The 21,764-nt window shown below is 46.9% G+C and overlaps 1 protein-coding gene across 4 annotated transcripts in view; it reads right to left on the reverse strand.

Annotated features, from left to right (window-relative positions):
* KIRREL3 (kirre like nephrin family adhesion molecule 3) overlaps positions 1–21,764 on the reverse strand; it is an 800,965-nt gene that overhangs the window by 87,277 nt on the left and 691,924 nt on the right. For all 4 annotated transcript variants that reach the window (XM_069742736.1, XM_069742735.1, XM_069742732.1 and 1 more), the window contains exon 5: positions 15,179–15,336. In XM_069742736.1, the coding sequence (XP_069598837.1) occupies positions 15,179–15,336 (158 nt within the window). The remainder of the gene's footprint in view (positions 1–15,178; positions 15,337–21,764) is intronic.

The following is a 21,764-nucleotide window of genomic DNA, read 5'->3' on the forward strand; positions in this document are numbered from 1 at the left end:
TAACATCCCGACCCCAGAGACACCGGACACTAATAACATCCCGACCCCAGAGACACTGGACACTAATAACATCCCAACCCCAGAGACAACTGACACTAATAACATCCCGACCCCAGAGACACCGGACACTAATAACATCCCGACCCCAGAGACACCGGACACTAATAACATCCCGACCCCAGAGACACCGGACACTAATAACATCCCGACCCCAGAGACACTGGACACTAATAACATCCCAACCCCAGAGACACCAGACACTAATAACATCCCGACCCCAGAGACAACAGACACTAATAACATCCCGATGCCAGAGACACCGGACACGAATAACTTCCCGACCCCAGAGACACCGGACACTAATAACATCCCGACCCCAGAGACACCGGACACTAATAACATCCCGACCCCAGAGACACCGGACACTAATAACATCCCGACCCCAGAGACACCGGACACTAATAACATCTGAACACCGGACACTAATAACTTCCCGATCCCAGAGACAACGGACACTAATAACATCCTGACCTCAGAGACACCGGACACTAATAACATCCTGACCTCAGAGACACCGGACACTAATAACATCAGAACACCGGACACTAATAACTTCCCGATCCCAGAGACAACGGACATTAGTAATATCACGACCTCAGAGACACCAGACACTTAGGCTATGTGCACACATTGCGGATGGTGTGCAGATTTTTCCGCACCGATTTTGGCAAATCCGCAGGAAATCTGCACTGCGGAATTACTGCGGTTTTTGTGCTGATTCCACCTGCGGCCAATCCGCTGCGGATCCACAGCAAAATCCGCAGTGTGTGCACATACCCTAATAATATCCGAACCAGCAACATAATATCAGCAAACCGTAAATCCGGCAGCACCTTTATAGCGCACACCGGATTAGTCAGATAGCCGCTGGGGCTCATTCACACTTGTGCATTACGGATCTGTTCACTCCACACTTATATTACTTTATTCCCGTTCTTTATGAGCGTGCCGTTTTTTTTCAGGCCACGTCCACGTGGATGTCAGATTTGCAGGGGATTTCAGCCCACACGTTGTGACCCCTCTGACCAGACATTTTGCGATTTCCACGATGGTTTGAGCAGATTCCTTTTGCGTTAGTTTTGCTGCTTGGTGCAGCACTACAACCCTCAGCATAGCCTGCGACTGTTAGGTCACATTAGGAGCTTTGCGGCACGCGGTGTAATGGCACGGAGATGGTTACTGGTGTCATGCTCACCTCTCCACAGTGTATGGCTCTCCACCTGATTGATGAGAGCCTTGCCCGAGGATGCCAATTTAATCTGATTGCATATTGTAAGTGCCGCCGAGGTGTCTGCACCTGCACCCCTGTGCCCTGATTACTCCTTCACACCTCCTGGCAGCAGAGCATCAGCTGCTGACTTTAGAATCTTTCATGTCAGGAGCGCTCGTGACACCTCGCTCTGCACCAAACTATGAACGCTACGCAGGATCCTCACAGAACTTAGGACGTAGTCATTACAAGACCAGACCCCCCCCCCCCGACCGCTGCTGCCCCGTTCCACCACGATTACATCTTACATGTTTACAAGATCCAGTTCTAAAATCAATCTGGGCTTAAAGTGCAGACTTTCGGCTTTAATTTGAGGCGAATCACATCCTGCTTGGAGGGAGGGTGTAGGAATTACAGCTCTTTACTATGGAGCCTGTCTTATAAAACTATGTGCACACGTTCAGGATTTTTCACGTTTTTTCGGCCGTTTTCCGTGGGAAAAACGCTTAAAAAACGCATACATAAGCAAATGTGTTTTGAGCGAGCGCCTAAAACTATGTAAATTGTGGATGGTCCTAATTTCTTGGGGTAGAGCATTCCAGAGGATTGGCGCAGCATGGGGGAAGTCTTGGAGTCGGGAGTGGGAGGTACGGATTAGTGCAGAGGTTAGTCGAAGGTCATTTGCAGAGCGCAGCGGTCGGCTAGGCCGATAGACAGAAATGAGGGAGGAGATGTATGGGGGCCGCACTGTGGAGAGCTTTGTGGGGGAGAACAAGTACTTTGAATTGTATCCTGTAATGAATGGGCAGCCAGTGTAACGACTGGCGAAGAGCGGACTGGAGAGGGGAAAGTCGAGTGAGGGGGAGGCCAATTAGTAGAGCGTTACAGTAGTCCAGGCGGGAGTGGATCAGGGCGACAGTGAGGGTTTTTGTTGTTTCCATGGTGAGAAAAGGGCGGATTCTAGAGATGTTCTTTAGGTGTAAGCGGCACGAGCGGGCAAGAGATTGTATATGGGAGGTGAAGGAGAGATCGGAGTCAAACATAACACCCAGACAACGCGCCTGCTGCTGGGGTGTTATTATGGTGCCACCCACAGAGAGGGAAATGTCAGATTTAGGGAGGTTAGTAGAAGGCGGGAGCAGAAGAAGTTCAGTTTTGGAGAGGTTGAGTTTCAGATAGAGAGCGGACATGATGTCAGAGACTGCGGACAGACAGTAAGTGGTGTTCTGTAGTACAGCGGGGGTAAGGTCAGGCGATGACGTGTATAGTTGTGTGTCGTCGGTATAAAGATGGTACTTAAAGCCAAATCTGCTGATGGTCTGTCCAATTGGGGCCGTGTAGAGGGAGAAGAGAAGGGGGCCAAGGACTGAGCCCTGAGGTACCCCGACAGTGAGAGGAAGAGGAGATGAAGTGGAGCCAGAGAACAGAACACTGAAGGATCGGTCAGAAAGGTAGGAGGAGAACCAGGAGAGAGCAGTGTCCTTAATGCCAAGTGACTGGAGCCTAGAGTAGGAGAGGGTGGTCAACAGTGTCGAAAGTTGCAGAAAGGTCGAGGAGAATGAGCAGAGAGTAGTCACCGTTACATTTTGCTGTCAGAAGGTCATTGGTCACTTTGATCAGTGCAGTTTCTGTCGAATGCAGGGGGTGGAAACCGGACTGTGAAGGGTCTAGGAGGGAATGAGTGGAGAGGTAACGGGTAAGGTGGGAGTAGACTAGGCGCTCCAAGAGTTTAAAGATGAAGGGGAGATTGTAGACCGGTCTGTAGTTTGTGCAGGATGGGCCGAGGGTGGGTTTCTTTAGTAATGGAGTAATGATAGAGTGTTTGAAGGAGGAGGGGAAAATGAAAGAGGAGAGGGAGAGATTAAAGATTGTAGTTAGGTGAGTTGTGACGACTGGAGAGAGAGACTGGAGGAGATGTGAGGGAATGGGGTCAGTGGTGCATGTAGTCGGACGAGAAGAAGAGAGGAGCCTGGAGACTTCTACTTCTGTGATGGGATCGAATGTGGAGAGTGAGGCAGGGGAGATGCAGGGAGGGATGGGAGTCACTGAACTTGGTGATTGGGATCGGATTTCCTGACGGATATTGTCTATTTTCTCTATAAAGTGGGAGGCAAGGTCATCAGCACAAATGTCTGTGATAGGGGCTTGTGCTTTTGGCCTGAGGAGGGAGTGAAAGGTGTCAAAAAGTTTCTTGGGGTTGTTGGATAGTGAGGAGATCAGGGTGGTGAAGTAGGTCTGTTTGGCGAGGTGAAGGGCAGAATTATAGGTCCTTAACATAAATTTGAAGTGTATGAGTGTATTTTGCAAGCCACTGTATCATCTGTACAATGATTGGTGGGATGCCACTTTAATTTTTTTGGCTAGTTCTGAAGGACACAGATCTTATAGGAAATTCTGGCTTAGCTGCATTGTCTTTTGGTGTTTGAGGAAATCTTTCTTGAGAAGTTGAAATGGCTGCTGTGATCCTCCCTCATGCTTTACACTGCAGCTCTGTTTCTCCTGCTCCGTGTTGTAAGACCAGCAAGTAGTGACATGACTATTGTCAATAGGGGAAGAGCCATAGCATCAAAAACTAGAATACTATTATAGAGTCTTAGTATATGAAAACCAAAAAGAAAAAGAAACCCCTTAAAAATAACTTTTATTGGTTTATATTAAAAAGAAATAAAAAATAACCTAATGTATAATAAAATGCGCATAAGAGGGTCTGGTATTGGTTAACACAGAAAAATGCAATCTGGGATGAAAAAGTAAAATTTACTATGTGCACCTAGGATTTGGGACAGGTAAGTAACAACTAGGAAGGGTCTAGGGAAGATAGACTGTGTATTACCCTATATGTCCCTTCCTAACAGCGGAGGTTGGCACCCTTGATACATGAAATGGCACCCCCGCCTGATGTTGACTTACCCTCCCTGACCCTCACAGGACCCCTAAACAAGCCACCACCAACACCCAAATAAAGTTCTTAAGTGCAGAGTATCGATATAATGCTGAGTGTCTAGTGCAGGGATACGGCTCAATGCTCCAAACAGGATCTATGTGGATATGTCGTAAGTGCCCTCGCCTGGATAACGTCTCTATACGATGTGCAAAGAGAATGGCTTATAATTATAGCCTCAAAATAATTACCGTATGTCTGTATATGGGGAGACAAAAAACCTTATAGATCCAATAGAGAAGGGTTTAAAGGCAATCACATTGGTAAAGAGGTCATAAGATGAACAGAACTGGCGTGATAAAGGTGCATGACCCTAGAGACGCGGTATATCTAGACAATGGCAGACATAAGTAAATAAGCAAAACTGGCCATGTCAGGGAGGTTGTGCACCTAGACCTTTCCTAGCTGTTACTTACCTGTGCAAATCCTAGGTGCACATGGTAAATTTTACCTTGTAAGCCCAGATTACATTTTTCCTGGATTAACCCGTACCAGACCCTCTTATGCCCAATTTATTATAAATGAGGTTATTTTTGGTATCTTTTTAATATATACCATATACAAGTTATTTTTCGCGGAGCTATAACATGTAGGCGGCACCTGGAGATCGTGTCCTTACAATAGTCGCTCCCCATCCCTGGTTTTTATCTTTGCCGTTTTTCTCTTTGTTCACTGCTGGTTACCTTGCTCGCTTACTGAGCCGGTGTGTAGTTTATCCTGCAGGCCGCCATTACAGGAGCATTAGCTCCCAGTCACAGTCAAAAGAATATTAACTTTCAAATAAATATGCTAACAACCAAAATCCGCGCCTGCAGCGCCCCATTACCGAGAAATAACAGAAATAAAAACCGTTCCTTCACTTCTCCCCTATGAGCAGAACGTCCTGGCATAAAGCGCAGGTGAAGCTTCCGACCTCTATGTATTGATGAATGATACATCCAGGAAGCAATAAAGGACGATTACCGCTTATTCCACCGGAGATACATTGTATCAGTCACGGATCAGCCCCGCGGAGGAGTCCACGAAAGAGCAGCAAGAAAGGAAAAACAAAGCGACAACACAGCAACGTACGGAGACGTCCCTGACTCACGCAGGCTCCATGTACCAGAGCAGAGACGACAGAGAATGGAGAGGTCACCTGCAGTCCTATGTAACACCACATATAATCAGTGATAACTCGGAGTACAGATAATGTAGTGCATGTCACCTGCAGTCCTATGTAACAGCACATATAATCAGTGATAGTACAGATAATGTAGTAGATGTCACCTGCAGTCCTATGTAACACCAGATAACACAGTGATAACTCTCCGAGTAGAGATAATGTAGCAGATGTCACCTGCAGTCCTATGTAACACCACAGATAATCAGTGATAACTCTCTGAGTACAGATAATGTAGTACGTCACCTGCAGTCCTATGTAACACCACAGATAAAACAGTGATAACTCTCTGAGTACAGATAATGTAGTAGATGTCACCTGCAGTCCTATGTAACACCACATATAATCAGTGATAACTCGGAGTACAGATAATGTAGTGCATGTCACCTGCAGTCCTATGTAACAGCACATATAATCAGTGATAACTCAGAGTACAGATAATGTAGTAGATGTCACCTGCAGTCCTATGTAACACCAGATAACACAGTGATAACTCTCCGAGTAGAGATAATGTAGTAGATGTCACCTGCAGTCCTATGTAACACCAGATAACAGTGATAACTCTCTGAGTACAGATAATGTAGTAGATGTCACCTGCAGTCCTATGTAACACCACAGATAATCAGTGATAACTCTCTGAGTACAGATAATGTAGTAGATGTCACTTGCAGTCCTATGTAACACCACAGATAACACAGTGATAACTCTCTGAGTACAGATAATGTAGTAGATGTCACCTGCAGTCCTATGTAACACCACAGATAAAACAGTGATAACTCTCTGAGTACAGATAGTGTAGTAGATGTCACCTGCAGTCCTATGTAACACCACAGATAACACAGTGATAACAGATAATGTACTAGAGGTCACCTGCAGTCCTATGTAACACATTAGATAACACCGTGATAATGCTTGGAGTACAGATAATGTAGTTAATGTCACCTGCAGTCCTATGTAACACCACAGATAACACAGTGATAACAGATAATGTACTAGAGGTCACCTGCAGTCCTATGTAACACATTAGATAACACCGCGATAACTCTCTGAGTACAGATAATGTAGTAGGTGTCACCTGCAGTCCTATGTAACACCACAGATCACACAGTGATAACAGATAATGTACTAGAGGTCACCTGCAGTCCTATGTAACACCACAGATCACACAGTGATAATGCTTGGAGTACAGATAATGTAGTTGATGTCACCTGCACAGATAACACAGTGATAACTCTCTCTTAGTGCAGATCATGTTCTGGTGTTACCAGCAGTCCCATGTAACGCATAGTGATGTGACTGCGCTGCTGCATAGCTCTGCTTGCTCCACGCTGTAATAACTCTCGCTCTAGCTGGGGGGCTTCTTGGTGTTGTACGATATTTCTTTGCTACAGTGTAATCGCTTTTGTTTTCTCATTCGTCAGTTCTGATTTGGGGATGAGATGTAGAAATGACAGCCGTCGCCCCGGGCCGAGAGGGAGGGATGAGCGCCGCTTGTCATGGGGCCGCGCCACTCGTTTTTGCAGCCTCTCATCTGATTTGCAGATGAGGAAACTCTGGGGATTAAGGACAGGACGGATGAGCGGAGAATCGGCGGAAACACGAAGAATCGCAGACGTTAATTAGAGAAAATCCTAAACAACAACAATTAATGAAAACGGTGAGAAAAACCCAATAATTACCCCGAACTCTCCGCACACCCCAGACGAGCGCACTAATTAAAATCCTAAAGAAAATGACCTTGAGGTGCCCTTGATGGAGGAAGAATTAATTAAACTGAAGATAAAGGCATTCCAATCCCAACTCGGAATAATGCTCTTTTATTTAACCCCTTCTGTGGCTTCAGACCTGAGAAGAGGGGTTTTCCTCTAGAACCGGTCTGTGCCATACGGCGGCCATTACCTGCGAGCGCGACACCAGACTGCGAGATTTCCTGCCCCCCGCAGCCCAGACATAGGACCAGAGCGCAGTCATATCCTCCGTATTCTGTGTCGCCGGTGCCACAAATACCTCACCGATCTGCCTTCCTCCATTTAGATATAAACTAGGGGGAATGTTGGGTTTTACAGACGTAGGAGACACTTTATAATAAAATCCTTCTTCCTTTTTTACACTATTGTCAAATTCCGTCAGTGACACCTGCAGTGTAAAGTCTGGAAGTGTTTGAGTCTGTTCACTATGGCAGGCTTCCTGTAAAGATCTTCATTGTCACGTTTTTGCTGCGGATCAGTACAGAGTAGGCGGCACTTGTAGACACGCATTTATAAGCATAGCCAGAATGGAAACCTCCATCCTTTACACTGCAGCACGACACCGCCGTGGATTCAGGGCGGCTTCTTTTCCAGTTTATGATGCATTCTTATTAGGAAAGGTTGGGACCCTGTAATCTGCTGCCATGATGTGGGAACATTGGGGAAACTATGGCGCTGGTTTTTGAGGCGAGCGCTCCACGTCTCGGACATCTCTTCTATCGCAGTCCGTATGGTGCAGCGCTGGGCGGCTGGTTCCAGCCAAGAGATGTGCATACCACAGAGTCCCAGCCCTGTGCCCTCTTCCTGCAGACGCGGCCTGGCATGGCCTTCAAAGACCTGGTGTCCTGGCCAAAAAAAACAGCACATGAAAGTCTGAACCCTGGCCGGGAGCAGGGAGACGCAGGGGAGCCGGATCGGAGAACAGCACGGTCCAGACACTCTGCTGTGCTGGCAGGAGGAGGATGGAAACAGATTACCCTCCAGAGCGATGGCAGAGATTGGATGCCCGAGATTAGTTTATTACAGGTTTTGAAGCTTTGAGCCCGAGGCCACAAAAATGTGACCATTCCGAGTCAAATGTATGGAAATATCTCATTACTAATGAGGGCGATGAAATGGCGGATTCTGGACGGAGCACGAGAAATGGTTCATTTAGGCTGAAACTCAGATGACCTGTCCTCCAAACAACAACAACCCACGGCAGAACAAAAAGTCTTCAGAAAGCTGTTCCAGCACTAGGACAGGACACCACGACAGGACACCGTGACGGGACACCGTGACAGTACACTGACAGGACACTACAACAGGACACCACGACAGGACACTACTGCAGGACACAGTGACGGGACACCGTGACAGTACACTGACAGGACACTACAACAGGACACCACAACAGGACACTACTGCAGGACACAGTGACGGGACACCGTGACAGTACACTACAACAGGACACCACAACAGGACACTACTGCAGGACACAGTGACGGGATACTGTGACAATACACTGACAGGACACTACAACAGGACACCACGACAGGACACTACTGCAGGGCACAGTGACGGGATACCGTGACAATACACTGACAGGACACTACAACAGGACACCACGACAGGACACTACTGCAGGGCACAGTGACAGTACACTGACAGGACACTACAACAGGACACCACGACAGGACACTACTGCAGGGCACAGTGACGGGATACCGTGACAATACACTGACAGGACACTACTGCAGGGCACAGTGACGGGACATCGTGACAGTACACTGACAGGACACTACAACAGGACACCACGACAGGACACTACTGCAGGGCACAGTGACGGGATACCGTGACAATACACTGACAGGACACTACAACAGGACACCACGACAGGACACTACTGCAGAGCACAGTGACGGGACACCGTGACAGTACACTGACAGGACAATATGCCAGGACTCGGCGGATGGCTCAGGACACTATGACAGGACACGGAGGACGGCTCAGGACATCACAACAAAACACGACAGGACACAGCGGATGGCTCAGGACACTATGACAGGACATGGTGGCGGACGGCTCAGGACACTATGACAGGACATGGTGGCGGACGGTTCAGGACACTTCACCATTCATTGTCACTTTCTGTTTGTCCTTGTGCAGATTTATGAATCTGGCAGTGACTTGCATCTCTGTTCATCCTGAGCCACCTGGTTCATGAACAGAATGCCAGTAGTGGAGCCTGACCCACATAATGGCGGGGGAATGGATGTGGAGATGGTGACAGTACCTCTGGTAAGGCCTCTTTCACACTTCCGTCGGTACAGGTCCGTCGCAATGCGTCGGGCCGACGTACTGACAGACGTTGTGAATTTTTTGCACGATGGGGGCAGCGGATGCAGCTTTTCAACACATCCGCTGCCCATTCTGGAGTCCGGGGAGGAGGGGGCGAAGTTTCGGCGGCGCATGCACAGTCAAAAATGGCGGACACAAGGGACAAAAAAAGTTACATTGAACTTTTTTTTGTGAGGACGGACCGCCAAAACACGACGGATCCGTCGCACGACGGACACGACGTGTGGCCATCCGTCGCGATTCGTTGATAATACAAGTCTATGGGAAAAAAACAGATCCTGCGAGCACATTTGCAGGATCCGTTTTTTGCCCAAAACGACGCATTGTGACGGATCTGAAAAGACGGAAGTGTGAAAGAGGCCCAAGGAGCAGCGTAACGTATCTGTGACTCGGTCATTGGCGCCACCACTGGCAGGAGCGCAGAACTGCTGACAAGTCACTAAACGGAAGATGGAAACACTTCCGACAACTCGAGAATTCTGGAAAGTTCCAGCGCGTCACGACGCTCCACGTGTCTGCCTGTACCCATGATGCCCTGGGCAGAGTGACGTCATGTGGTGACACGTGGCACATGCGCTCACAGTGGGTCCCCGGCGGTTCCTTTGCCGTGCTCGCTCCGCGGAGAGGCAGTGTTGTGCTCGGCTGTGATCACATGATAGGACCGATGGTCAACATGATCGGACCGATCCCTCCGCCCGGGTGAGGCCGCAGAGCACTGCAGAATTAACCCCCTGAGCCCCGGGAGCGGCCATCAGCACCGGTGTTGTATGCTGCAGTCTGTGAGCCAGGGCACGTCACGTGGAGCCACAGACCGCACGCAGAATTGGGAATGCAGCTCTGGAGACAAGTCATGAGCACAGTAATCCAGAGCTGACCTCACACTTCTGCTGTTAGCACAGAGCAGTGCATTGTGGAAGCTGGGACACGAGACCGCACTCAGCGCAGGTCACCTGATGATGACGCGGATACAGAGGAACCTGCAGAACTGTGAATGCTGCTCTGGAGCAGAACATGTGAGTCCCACCCAGAGCTGCATTCACAATTCAGATAGATTCCAGTCAGCATGCAGTAATGCATTGTGGGAGCTCAAAGAGCGCATGTCGCCTGCAGAATCAGGAGCGCAGCTGTGGATGTGGCTGAAGTGTAACCATGACACAGACTGAACCCTGTGAGCTGAGGCCATTAGTGCAGATATCACTGTACAGGAGCAATGGCGGCATCAGATTATCGCACATCATCCCTATAGGAGCACAGGCCGCAGGAGACTTGTAGGCCACAGTCACCGAGTAAAACGCGGCCGAGGGATGAAACGTCGCAGCGTCGGCCGCTGTCACTGTACGCTGCCTCTATCGTCTGGTGTCACCAGTGCAAGCGATGGACAAGGGGAGATGCAGAGGTCACTTTCTCCGTCTCCTCCACAGCGGTGATTCTCCCATGTCAGATAATGGAGCACAGCGCACGGACACTCGGATCACAGCGGAGCCGGAGCTGAGGGTCATTAGCAGACCGCATCCGACGCCGTACGCTGGTATGACCCCGGGCACCAGCCTCTACAGCAGCGCCTCGGGCACCGGTCTCAACTGTTGGCACCGGCCTCTACAGCTGCACCCCGGGCACCGGTCTCTACAGCTGCACCCTGGGCACCGGTCTCAACTGTTGGCACCAGCCTCTACAGCTGCACCCCGGGCACCGGTCTCAACTGTTGGCACCGGCCTCTACAGCTGCACCCCGGGCACCGGTCTCAACTGTTGGCACCGGCCTCTACAGCTGCACCCCGGGCATCGGTCTCTACAGCTGCACCCTGGGCACCAGTCTCTACAGCTGCACCCTGGGCATCGGTCTCAACTGTTGGCACCGGCCTCCACAGCTGCACCGTTGGCACCGGCCTCTACGGCTGCGCCTCGGGCACCGGTCTCAACTGTCGGCACCGGCCTCTACAGCTGCACCCCGGGCACCGGTCTCTACAGCTGCACCCTGGGCACCGGTCTCCACAGCTGCACCCTGGGCATCGGTCTCAACTGTTGGCACCGGCCTCTACAGCTGCACCGTTGGCACCGGCCTCTACGGCTGCGCCTCGGGCACCGGTCTCAACTGTTGGTACCGGCCTCTACAGCTGCATCCCGGGCACCGGTCTCTACAGCTGCACCCTGGGCACCGGTCTCAACTGTTGGCTCCGGCCTCTACAGCTGCATCCCAGGCACCAGTCTCAACTGTTGGCTCCGGCCTCTACAGCTGCATCCCGGGCACCAGTTTCTACAGCTGCACCCCAGGCACCGGTCTCAACTGTTGGCTCCGGCCTCTACAGCTGCATCCCAGGCACCGGTCTCAACTGTTGGCTCCGGCCTCTACAGCTGCATCCCAGGCACCGGTCTCAACTGTTGGCACCAGCCTCTACAGCTGCACCCCAGGCATCGGTCTCGCACCGGCCTCTACAGCTGCATCCCAGGCACCAGTCTCAACTGTTGGCACCGGCCTCAACAGCTGCGCCCTGGTCACCGGTCTCAACTGTTAGCACCGGCCTCTACAGCTGCGCCCCGGGCACCGGTCTCAACTCAGCACAGACGCAGGACACTCGGCTCCCGCTCGCAGCACAACGGGAGCCGAGGGTCATTAGCATATCACATTTGATGCTCTTGCATAGGATGCAATGTGTGATGCTGGCCTTACAAGCACAGTGGATTTATAGGAATCTCCTGACCACTGCGCTTCTAACGCTGCGTACCCTCCCTGCGGTGCGGGATTACGAGCCGCAGCATGTCAATTATCTGCAGCGCACATGCTCGTCTCCACAATTGACTGTATTATAGGCGGTGAATGCCTGCGGTTCAGTGATCACATGCGGATTTACCTGCGTGATTAGAGCCCAGTGAACATGCTATTCCTGACCGCGGGCCGTACCCAGTGATTGCAGGCGGCTCTGGGGCCGCTGATCTCCTGGGACTGGAACCACAAACCTGTTGCTTATTTTACCTACACCTGAACTTAATGCAGCACGTAATGTCGCAGTTGCGCGGCGTCCCGGTGACCGCAGGGTTGCGGCACATCTCCTCCTGGACACCCGGTAGATCTCTGGTCTCTGCACGTCACGTGATCGCGTCCTACATACAATCGCTTTGTCGCTGCGGTGTGACTGTTTCCTGCGGCTCGTGGTAAACGCTCTTTATAATTCGTGGCGATAAAACAGGATTTCTTCTCCTTCATCAGCGCCGCCGTTGGCTTCTTGTTCCTAAATTATACGCCACGCTGCGCCCACATATCCGGGCGTGAAACACTCGCGTATTTAAATCTTGATTATTGAAATCTTCCAGCAAATGCAACTTTTTCCGTCTCCGGAGGAACTGAATACATTTGACTTTTCTTTGTGGCATTTTCCCGGCACAATAGAATTGCGCGGCCGGTAATGATATGCTGGCGGCGTACAAAAGCTTTCAATTTTCTCTTATTCTCTTGGTTCAATGGAGCCACCATAGAGCGCGGTGAGCCGCACGGCATTGTGGGAAGGCGCCGCTCTCGTTCGTAGCGAGGTCCCTTCTGCAGATTGAATTTTTAATTATCTGTTTGCGCCGGCCGCAGGGATTACGGGGTCGGCTGCAGGGAGCAGATACACACAAGCAAATGTTCCTCTTGTCGGTTCAGTAAGAAAACAGGAGGCGGAATAAAAGAGCAGGAAAACACCAGAAACGCCATTGTTTCTGCCCAGGAGGATTAATGGAGCTGGAATAGCGTCTAACAAGGCCCCCGACAGCAGCAGAGACCCCAATAATTCATTGTATACAAACAGACCTTGAATTGTCACATTCTATGCTCCAGTCACCTCCAAAGCTGCAGTCAATGTTACTGATGCTGGGAGGGGATATCTACACACCATAGTCATGTGACCTAAAGCCCTACTGTCATCTAAGCTCTCACAATGCACTGCACTTTGGTGAAATCAGCAGAATTTAGAATGCAGCTCTGGGTGGGACTGGAGAATGACAAATAATTTACACTTAGCATAAAAATATAAAGTTACTCAGCGTCAGCACTGCAAAATACTCAATGGTTAGTCAGTCAGCCAATGAAAGTGGGAAAGTATCCATAAACCAATCAGATCGCTCCTGAGACGTTTAATGTGATTGGTCCTTATCAAAGTGACAGTATGCAGGCGGGGCTGTGACAACCGATCACTGTCGTGGTGGCTGTCAGGCTTGAAATATTCATAGTAACAATGTAGCACATCTGGTTGTCTTCTGTTACATTGTAGCATATGTGGTTGAGTTCTCTTACATTGTAGCACATGTGGTTGTGTTCTGTTACATTGTTGCAGATCTGGTTGTGTTCTGTTACATTGTAGCACATCTGGTTGTGTTCTGTTACATTGTTGCAGATCTGGTTGTGTTCTGTTACATTGTAGCACACATGGTTGTGTTCTGTTATATTGTAGCACATCTGGTTGTGTTCTGTTATATTGTAGCTCATCTGGTTGTGTTCTGTTACATTGTTGCAGATCTGGTTGTGTTCTGTTACATTGCAGCACAAGTGGTTGTGTTCTGTTATAGCAGATCTGGTTGTGTTCTGTTACATTGTTGCAGATCTGGTTGTGTTCTGTTACATTGTAGCACACGTGGTTGTGTTCTGTTATATTGTAGCACACGTAGTTGTGTTCTGTTACATTGTAGCAGATCTGGTTGTGTTCTGTTACATTGTAGCACACGTGGTCGTGTTCTGTTATATTGTAGCACATCTGGTTGTGTTCTGTTACATTGTAGCACACGTGGTCGTGTTCTGTTATATTGTAGCACATCTGGTTGTGTTCTGTTATATTGTAGCAGATCTGGTTGTGTTCTGTTACATTGTTGCAGATCTGGTTGTGTTCTGTTACATTGCAGCACACGTGGTTGTGTTCTGTTATATTATAGCAGATCTGGTTGTGTTCTGTTACATTGTTGCAGATCTGGTTGTGTTCTGTTACATTGTAGCACACGTGGTTGTGTTCTGTTATATTGTAGCACACGTGGTTGTGTTCTGTTACATTGTAGCAGATCTGGTTGTGTTCTGTTACATTGTTGCAGATCTGGTTGTGTTCTGTTACATTGTAGCACACGTGGTTGTGTTATGTTACATTGTAGCAGATCTGGTTGTGCTCTGTTACAATGTGTCAGATCTGTTTGTGCTCTGTTACAATGTAGCAGATCTGGTTGTGCTGTGTTACAATGTAGCAGATCTGGTTGTGCTCTGTTACAATGTAGCAGATCTGGTTGTGCTCTGTTACAATGTGTCAGATCTGGTTGTGTTCTGTTACAATGTAGCAGATCTGGTTGTGCTCTGTTACAATGTAGCAGCTCTGGTTGTGCTCTGTTACAATGTAGCAGATCTGGTTGTGCTCTGTTACAATGTAGCAGCTCTGGTTGTGCTCTGTTACAATGTGTCAGATCTGGTTGTGCTCTGTTACAATGTGTCAGATCTGGTTGTGCTCTATTACATTGTAGCAGATCTGGTTGTGCTCTGTTACAATGTAGCAGATCTGGTTGTGCTCTGTTACAATGTAGCAGATCTGGTTGTGCTCTGTTACAATGTGTCAGATCTGGTTGTGTTCTGTTGCAATGTAGCAGATCTGGTTGTGCTGTTACAATGTAGCAGAGCTGAATGTGTGGAGAGTCTAGGTTCCCCCTGCGGCTCTGCCCCAGGACACCGGTGCCCCTCAGCGTTACATCACATGCTGCAGCCTCGGCGCTCACCTTAGAATACGTCGCTCCGTTCAGGACTTCTCCATTCCGCATCCAGATGATGGTTGCTGCTGGTTTGGCGTTGTCTGCGTGGCACGTTAAATTCAGAGGGTCTCCGGCCCGGAGGCTCACTATAGGGCCACCAATAATTACCGGATCATCTGGCGGAACTGTGGGGGAAACACAATCTGTCTTATTATCCAACATCAGCCGTCACTGCTACATTGTACCAAACAGCCTCCAACAGCTCTGGCTGTGACCTGACAGCAGATACATCAGTTACACAGGGGCTGCACGAAATGTTAAAACCATAGCTGCTTTCCAGCATAGACAGCGCCACGCTCATCCACAGGTCAGGTCTGGTATTGCAATCACCTGGATGTGATCTGTAATCCCAGACGCGACCTGCAGATGAGGGGGCACTGGTAATCTCTAATATATTAGCTCTAATCAGTCACATGAACAAACGAGGTACAAATACTACAGGAAAATGGCGTCCTGCGAATGTGCCAGGAGGACAATGTGCCGACCCCCAGCCAATGAGATCATTTCTTTACAGTTGTAGCAGCAGGAGGCGCCGCTGCTCCGCGTCCTGCCCGTAGAGCGCTCATCGCGCTGTTCATCACCGTTACCCAGCGATACGGCTGATTAATGGCGGCCGTTACAGACGCTTCGCAGATGATGGAAATGACGTTTCTCTCATTGGTTTCAATTTTCCAATTAAAATTTAGTCGTTATGGTTTTTGTAAAAAGCATTAAGTGACGGCGTCTCACGACTCGTTACTAGCGGGGAACATTTATAATGTGGGGGCTCCCTGTACGGGGGGCTCATAATAGTCAAGATTACAGCGTCCACCATTTCTAACCGTTATCGCAATCAGAGTTGCAGCTTTGGCTACAGAGCGCCCCCAAAATCCAACTAATCCCCCCAAAAACCTTTGTTTATAGAAAAACTCTTTCCTTTGTAAAATGGCCATTACTGCTCCAAAGGTGGTCAGTGCGCTCTGTGAGGTGTCAGTGCGCTGTGAGGTGGTCAGTGCGCTCTGTGAGGTGGTCAGTGCGCTCTGTGAGGTGGTCACTGCGCTCTGTGAGGTGGTCAGTGCGCTCTGTGAGGTGGTCACTGCGCTCTGTGAGGTGGTCAGTGGGCTCTGTGAGGTGGTCAGTGCGCTGTGAGGTGGTCAGTGCGCTGTGAGGTGGTCAGTGCGCTCTGTGAGGTGGTCAGTGCGCTCTGTGAGGTGGTCACTGCGCTCTGTGAGGTGGTCAGTGGGCTCTGTGAGGTGGTCAGTGCGCTCTGTGAGGTGGTCAGTGCGCTCTGTGAGGTGGTCAGTGCGCTCTGTGAGGTGGTCAGTGCGCTCTGTGAGGTGGTCAGTGCGCTCTGTGAGGTGGTCAGTGCGCTGAGGTGGTCAGTGCGCTCTGAGGTGGTCAGTGCGCTCTGTGAGGTGGTCAGTGCGCTCTGTGAGGTGGTCAGTGCGCTCTGTGAGGTGGTCAGTGCGCTCTGTGAGGTGGTCAGTGCGCTCTGTGAGGTGGTCAGTGCGCTCTGAGGTGGTCAGTGCGCTCTGTGAGGTGGTCAGTGCGCTCTGTGAGGTGGTCAGTGCGCTCTGTGAGGTGGTCAGTGCGCTCTGTGAGGTGGTCAGTGCCCTCTATGAGGTGGTCACTGCGCTCTGTGAGGTGGTCAGTGCGCTCTGTGAGGTGGTCAGGGCGCTCTATGAGATGGTCAGTGCGCTCTGTGAGGTGGTCAGTGCGCTCTGTGAGGTGGTCACTGCGCTCTGTGAGGTGGTCACTGCGCTCTGTGAGGTGGTCACTGCGCTCTGTGAGGTGGTCAGGGCGCTCTATGAGGTGGTCAGGGCGCTCTATGAGGTGGTCAGGGCGCTCTATGAGGTGGTCAGGGCGCTCTATGAGGTGGTCAGGGCGCTCTATGAGGTGGTCAGGGCGCTCTATGAGGTGGTCAGGGCGCTCTATGAGGTGGTCAGGGCGCTCTATGAGGTGGTCAGTGCGCTCTGTGAGGTGGTCAGTGCACTCTGTGAGGTGGTCACTGCGCTCTGTGAGGTGGTCAGTGCGCTCTAAGAGGTGGTCAGTGCGCTCTGTGAGGTGGTCAGTGCGCTCTGTGAGGTGGTCAGGGCGCTCTGTGAGTTGGTCAGGGCGCTCTGTGAGGTGGTCACTGCGCTCTGTGAGGTGGTCAGGGCGCTCTGTGAGGTGCTCTGTGAGGTGGTCACTGCGCTCTGTGAGGTGGTCAGTGCGCTCTGTGAGGTGGTCAGTGCGCTCTGTGAGGTGGTCAGTGCGCTCTATGAGGTGGTCAGAGCGCTCTGTGAGGTGGTCAGGGCGCTCTGTGAGGTGGTCACTGCGCTGTGAGGTGGTCAGGGCGCTCTGTGAGGTGCTCTGTGAGGTGGTCACTGCGCTCTGTGAGGTGGTCAGTGCGCTCTATGAGGTGGTCAGGGCGCTCTGTGAGGTGGTCAGGGCGCTCTGTGAGGTGGTCACTGCGCTCTGTGAGGTGGTCAGGGCGCTCTGTGAGGTGGTCACTGCGCTCTGTGAGGTGGTCAGTGCCCTCTATGAGGTGGTCAGTGCACTCTGTGAGGTGGTCACTGTGCTCTGTGAGGTGGTCAGTGCACTCTATGAGGTGGTCAGTGCACTCTGTGAGGTGGTCAGTGCACTCTGTGAGGTGGTCACTGCGCTCTGTGAGGTGGTCAGTGCACTCTGTGAGGTGGTCAGTGCACTCTGTGAGGTGGTCAGTGCACTCTGTGAGGTGGTCAGTGCACTCTGTGAGGTGGTCAGTGCACTCTGTGAGGTGGTCAGTGTTAAAAATCGTTATTGCGCAAAAATATCTAATCAAGACTTAACCAGGTGCGTTATTCTTAAAAGAAAAATGTCATGATATTCTGACGAAAGTATAGTGGTTTATTGAGTTATCCACCATCGCAGCAAAAACATAAAAGGTAGATGAAACAATTACAAACAGAGTGTCCATGTGTAGATATCAGCGCTTCTCCTGTTACTCATCTTTCCAGGGTCCTGAATGGTAGAAGTCATCTGTCTGTGTGAAAGTCTGAAGTCATCATGGCATGGAGTAGCTAACAGCTGTTGTTTCTCGTGTCTTGTCCCATGTCCATGGAGAATGATGGTGAAGGAAGGGAGGTGACCGTCCCACGTGACAAAAAGCCCCACACACCCTCCTTAGAGACGTTATTTATATGGTCAACACTGATCATGTGTCTTCTGTATATGGAGTTAACTTATACTCTGAGCTACATACACAGAAATAGCTTTTGATAGTGTCAGCAAGAAGCAATGTGCTCAGTACAGAATAAAAATAAGAATAATTAATATTTAACAATTCCCCCTTTTGAGGGTGACAGACATTGATTGGAACCCTCAAATTAAAATATTAATAAGATCTTCTTTCTTCTTTGGCAAAATGATGTAATAAATAATATCAATAATAATGTTATATATGTTCTCAATAATATAATGATATATAAATTCATGTTATGGTAGGCCGTGACCAATATTCATATAAAATATATATTATACTTCCCTATATCTACTTGAAGCATCTCAGGTGTGATGTCATCTGATGTCATCTGATCTTCATCTTGGTTTTTCTTCTTGGTTCTTTCAAACAATCTTTAATATGTCTTTTGTAATAGATGATAGCATGTAGATATGTTGAGACCGTGTGTCATGTGTCAATCAAAGTCCATAAATTCAAATGTTGATAAGAAAACAAAGTTCATAGATGAAATGTAGCTTTAATATCTGTGTAGTGTCACCTTTAGAGACCTGGACTTACATTGGCTCGCCTTGGAAATCATCTGGAATCCTCATATCGTCCGCACTGGTCTTGGGACAGGTGTGACGTCTTTGGTCGGCACAGCAAGGGTTACATTGACTCTTCCTTGCCAAACATAGCACCATAACCAGTCCTTAGTGCACAGGACACATGTCAGGGTTGTAGCGGCCTGACAATTACCTGAGTGTTCACCAGCTTTCATGGAAGTCTTATAGGTGATAGGAAACCACTGGAACGTGATAACACCGTTCATCTTTGATACTGTACTCAGTTGTCAGTGATGGATGCTGTAGTTGTGAATGGTGACATGAATTGTATTTGACACAGTCTATTACTCAGAAATCATAGCATTGTTACCTTGTGGAACTTCTGGATAACAGCTTTTCTTCTTGCAACTTTTTAGAATCAATTGAACATATGAAAAGTCTTTATTAACGTATCTCCGGTATCTTGATTGAAGTCTTCATTCCCTATTCTATACCAAATCTGGTAATTTTCCTAACTTATAATATCACAGCGTACCATAGCAATCAATAATATTCATATAATTATTAAATGATATTAAAATGGAGTTTATATTTGGAAAAATAAAATAATAATAATAATAAATGATAAATGATAGTATATTATTAACCATATTCTTCATGTGATTGGACATTTTTATGTCATAGGTGTAATTTCTTCTTGAACCCATAGATGTCAGTGTGTCTTTTATGTAACAAGTGCTGATATTTATTATTAAAACTTTATTAATTTATGTTCAGTAAACCAATAATATGTAAGTATGTATAGTCATGAACCAAAATAAGTATATATATGAATAAATGAATGAATGAGTGAAAGAATTGTTGTATTTAACTCAGGAATTGAAACATTTCTTATATAATGAAACCATATGATCACTATATTTGATAAAGCAATATGCTTGTAGACATTACTCTATTAAATATTGATTTTTCCTTGATGAAAAATAAGAATGAAAAATAAAAATTGAAAGAAAAGTGAAAAAAAAAATGAAAAATAAAAATGAGAATAAAAAATAAAAATAAGGCCTTTATATGTTGATGACAAATGCTGAGATTATGTCTCAGTAATACATTCCCTTAATATTTTCCCCATGTAGATGTTGTCATAACCTTGGATCACCAAAATATTGAAATTATGCAGCTTTGCATATAATACCCTTCATAAGAGAAAAAAATGATATTTATAATATTTATTGTTATTGTACCCAATAATACCTTATTAATATTTCTTCTTTATTAAAATGTGTGAAGAAGAGGTATTGATGAAATGTGATGATGTGATCAGGATCAAAAACACATTTCCCCCTTAATATCAAAAAATATTATTTTATGAAAAAATTAATTCGTAAAAACCCAAGTGAAAAATAATTATTTTTATAACTGTCATATCAACTTGTGCCATATATTTGTTTGAAGATGTGTACTCATCTATGTAAATATAAAAAAAACACTGAAATATGAAAAAATTATCATTAGGAAAAAATGTTCTAAATGTAGGTTTTCTAGAAAAATCATATTGATGTATTATTGTACTTATTAAATAATAATCACCAAAGAAATATATGTTGCATAATAATATTTAAATATATCTTAATATTCTAATAATTTAACTGAATGCTATTATTTATTAAACACAAAGTTGTTGTTTTTTTTCCTTTTCTTTCAAACATACCATAAATCATGAGGCCTCAGTCAAACTGTGCATCCACATTCCACATTCCACATACCACGCTCTGGTCACTCTTACATCACATCTCATGTCAAATTCACTCAGCAGCTGCTCATATGTTCTCTCACCTGTCACATGTGACTCACATAGACGTTCACAATACATTTCACATACAAAGAATAAAAAACATGTATATTAACCCAAAATATTGTATCCTAATTATCAATCAATGCGCATCGTAATCTATTAAATTTAGTATTCTAATATTCCTTTGAATATTCCCCAAATATTATCTAACACTATGTTGTAACCTATAGAAAGGACTCCTCCATTTACAAGAAACCCGAGTTGAATGTTTCACAGCTAATCCTGAAACAAGCCTGTAACTGAATCCGGTTGAATGCAAGTATAGGCTGAGGAAAATTCCTAAAGTTAAAAATCAAGGCTATATGATATTCCTTAACTCACAGCTGTCACGTCATGCACCATGCAGTGGGAGGAAAAAAAAACACGTTTTAGATTATTACAGAAAGAAAATTTACATGTAGTACACACATTTTTAGGTTGTTAGATATATTATTTATTTTGTTAGTGTTAAATATATATATATAAAAATCATGCAGTTAATATAACTTCCTGTGTGAATAAGACATAAATTCATGAAACAGGTATTTTTGTTCAATCCTCGCTTTGAAAGTAAAATTCTAAGGGAAATGAAAGATAAAGGTTAATTTCATATTTATTTCAAAACAAAATAATTTAAATATCTTATACATATGTATATATTTAATAAATGTATTTAAAATGTAATTCTAAATATTTTTTACTGGAGTAAATTTTAATTATTTCACTATATATATAAAAATGCAGTTAATATAATCTCTACTTATACAAATATGCTACAGTATTTACTGTATACTATATTAATATATATAACTGCAGAATTATATTGAAATAGAATAATTACATTAATAAATAATACATTGTATAACTCATCATATAATATAATTAATTTTTAGCCAATTCCTATCCCAAAATTTGGCTGTTTGTCGATAATCTGCTGAAATGCTAAATTTAGTAAGGTCAGTTTTAACCCTATAGACTCTTTGAAGAGCTGCT

Source organism: Ranitomeya imitator, chromosome 10 (assembly GCF_032444005.1).
Source record: "Ranitomeya imitator isolate aRanImi1 chromosome 10, aRanImi1.pri, whole genome shotgun sequence".
NCBI lineage: Eukaryota > Metazoa > Chordata > Amphibia > Anura > Dendrobatidae > Ranitomeya > Ranitomeya imitator.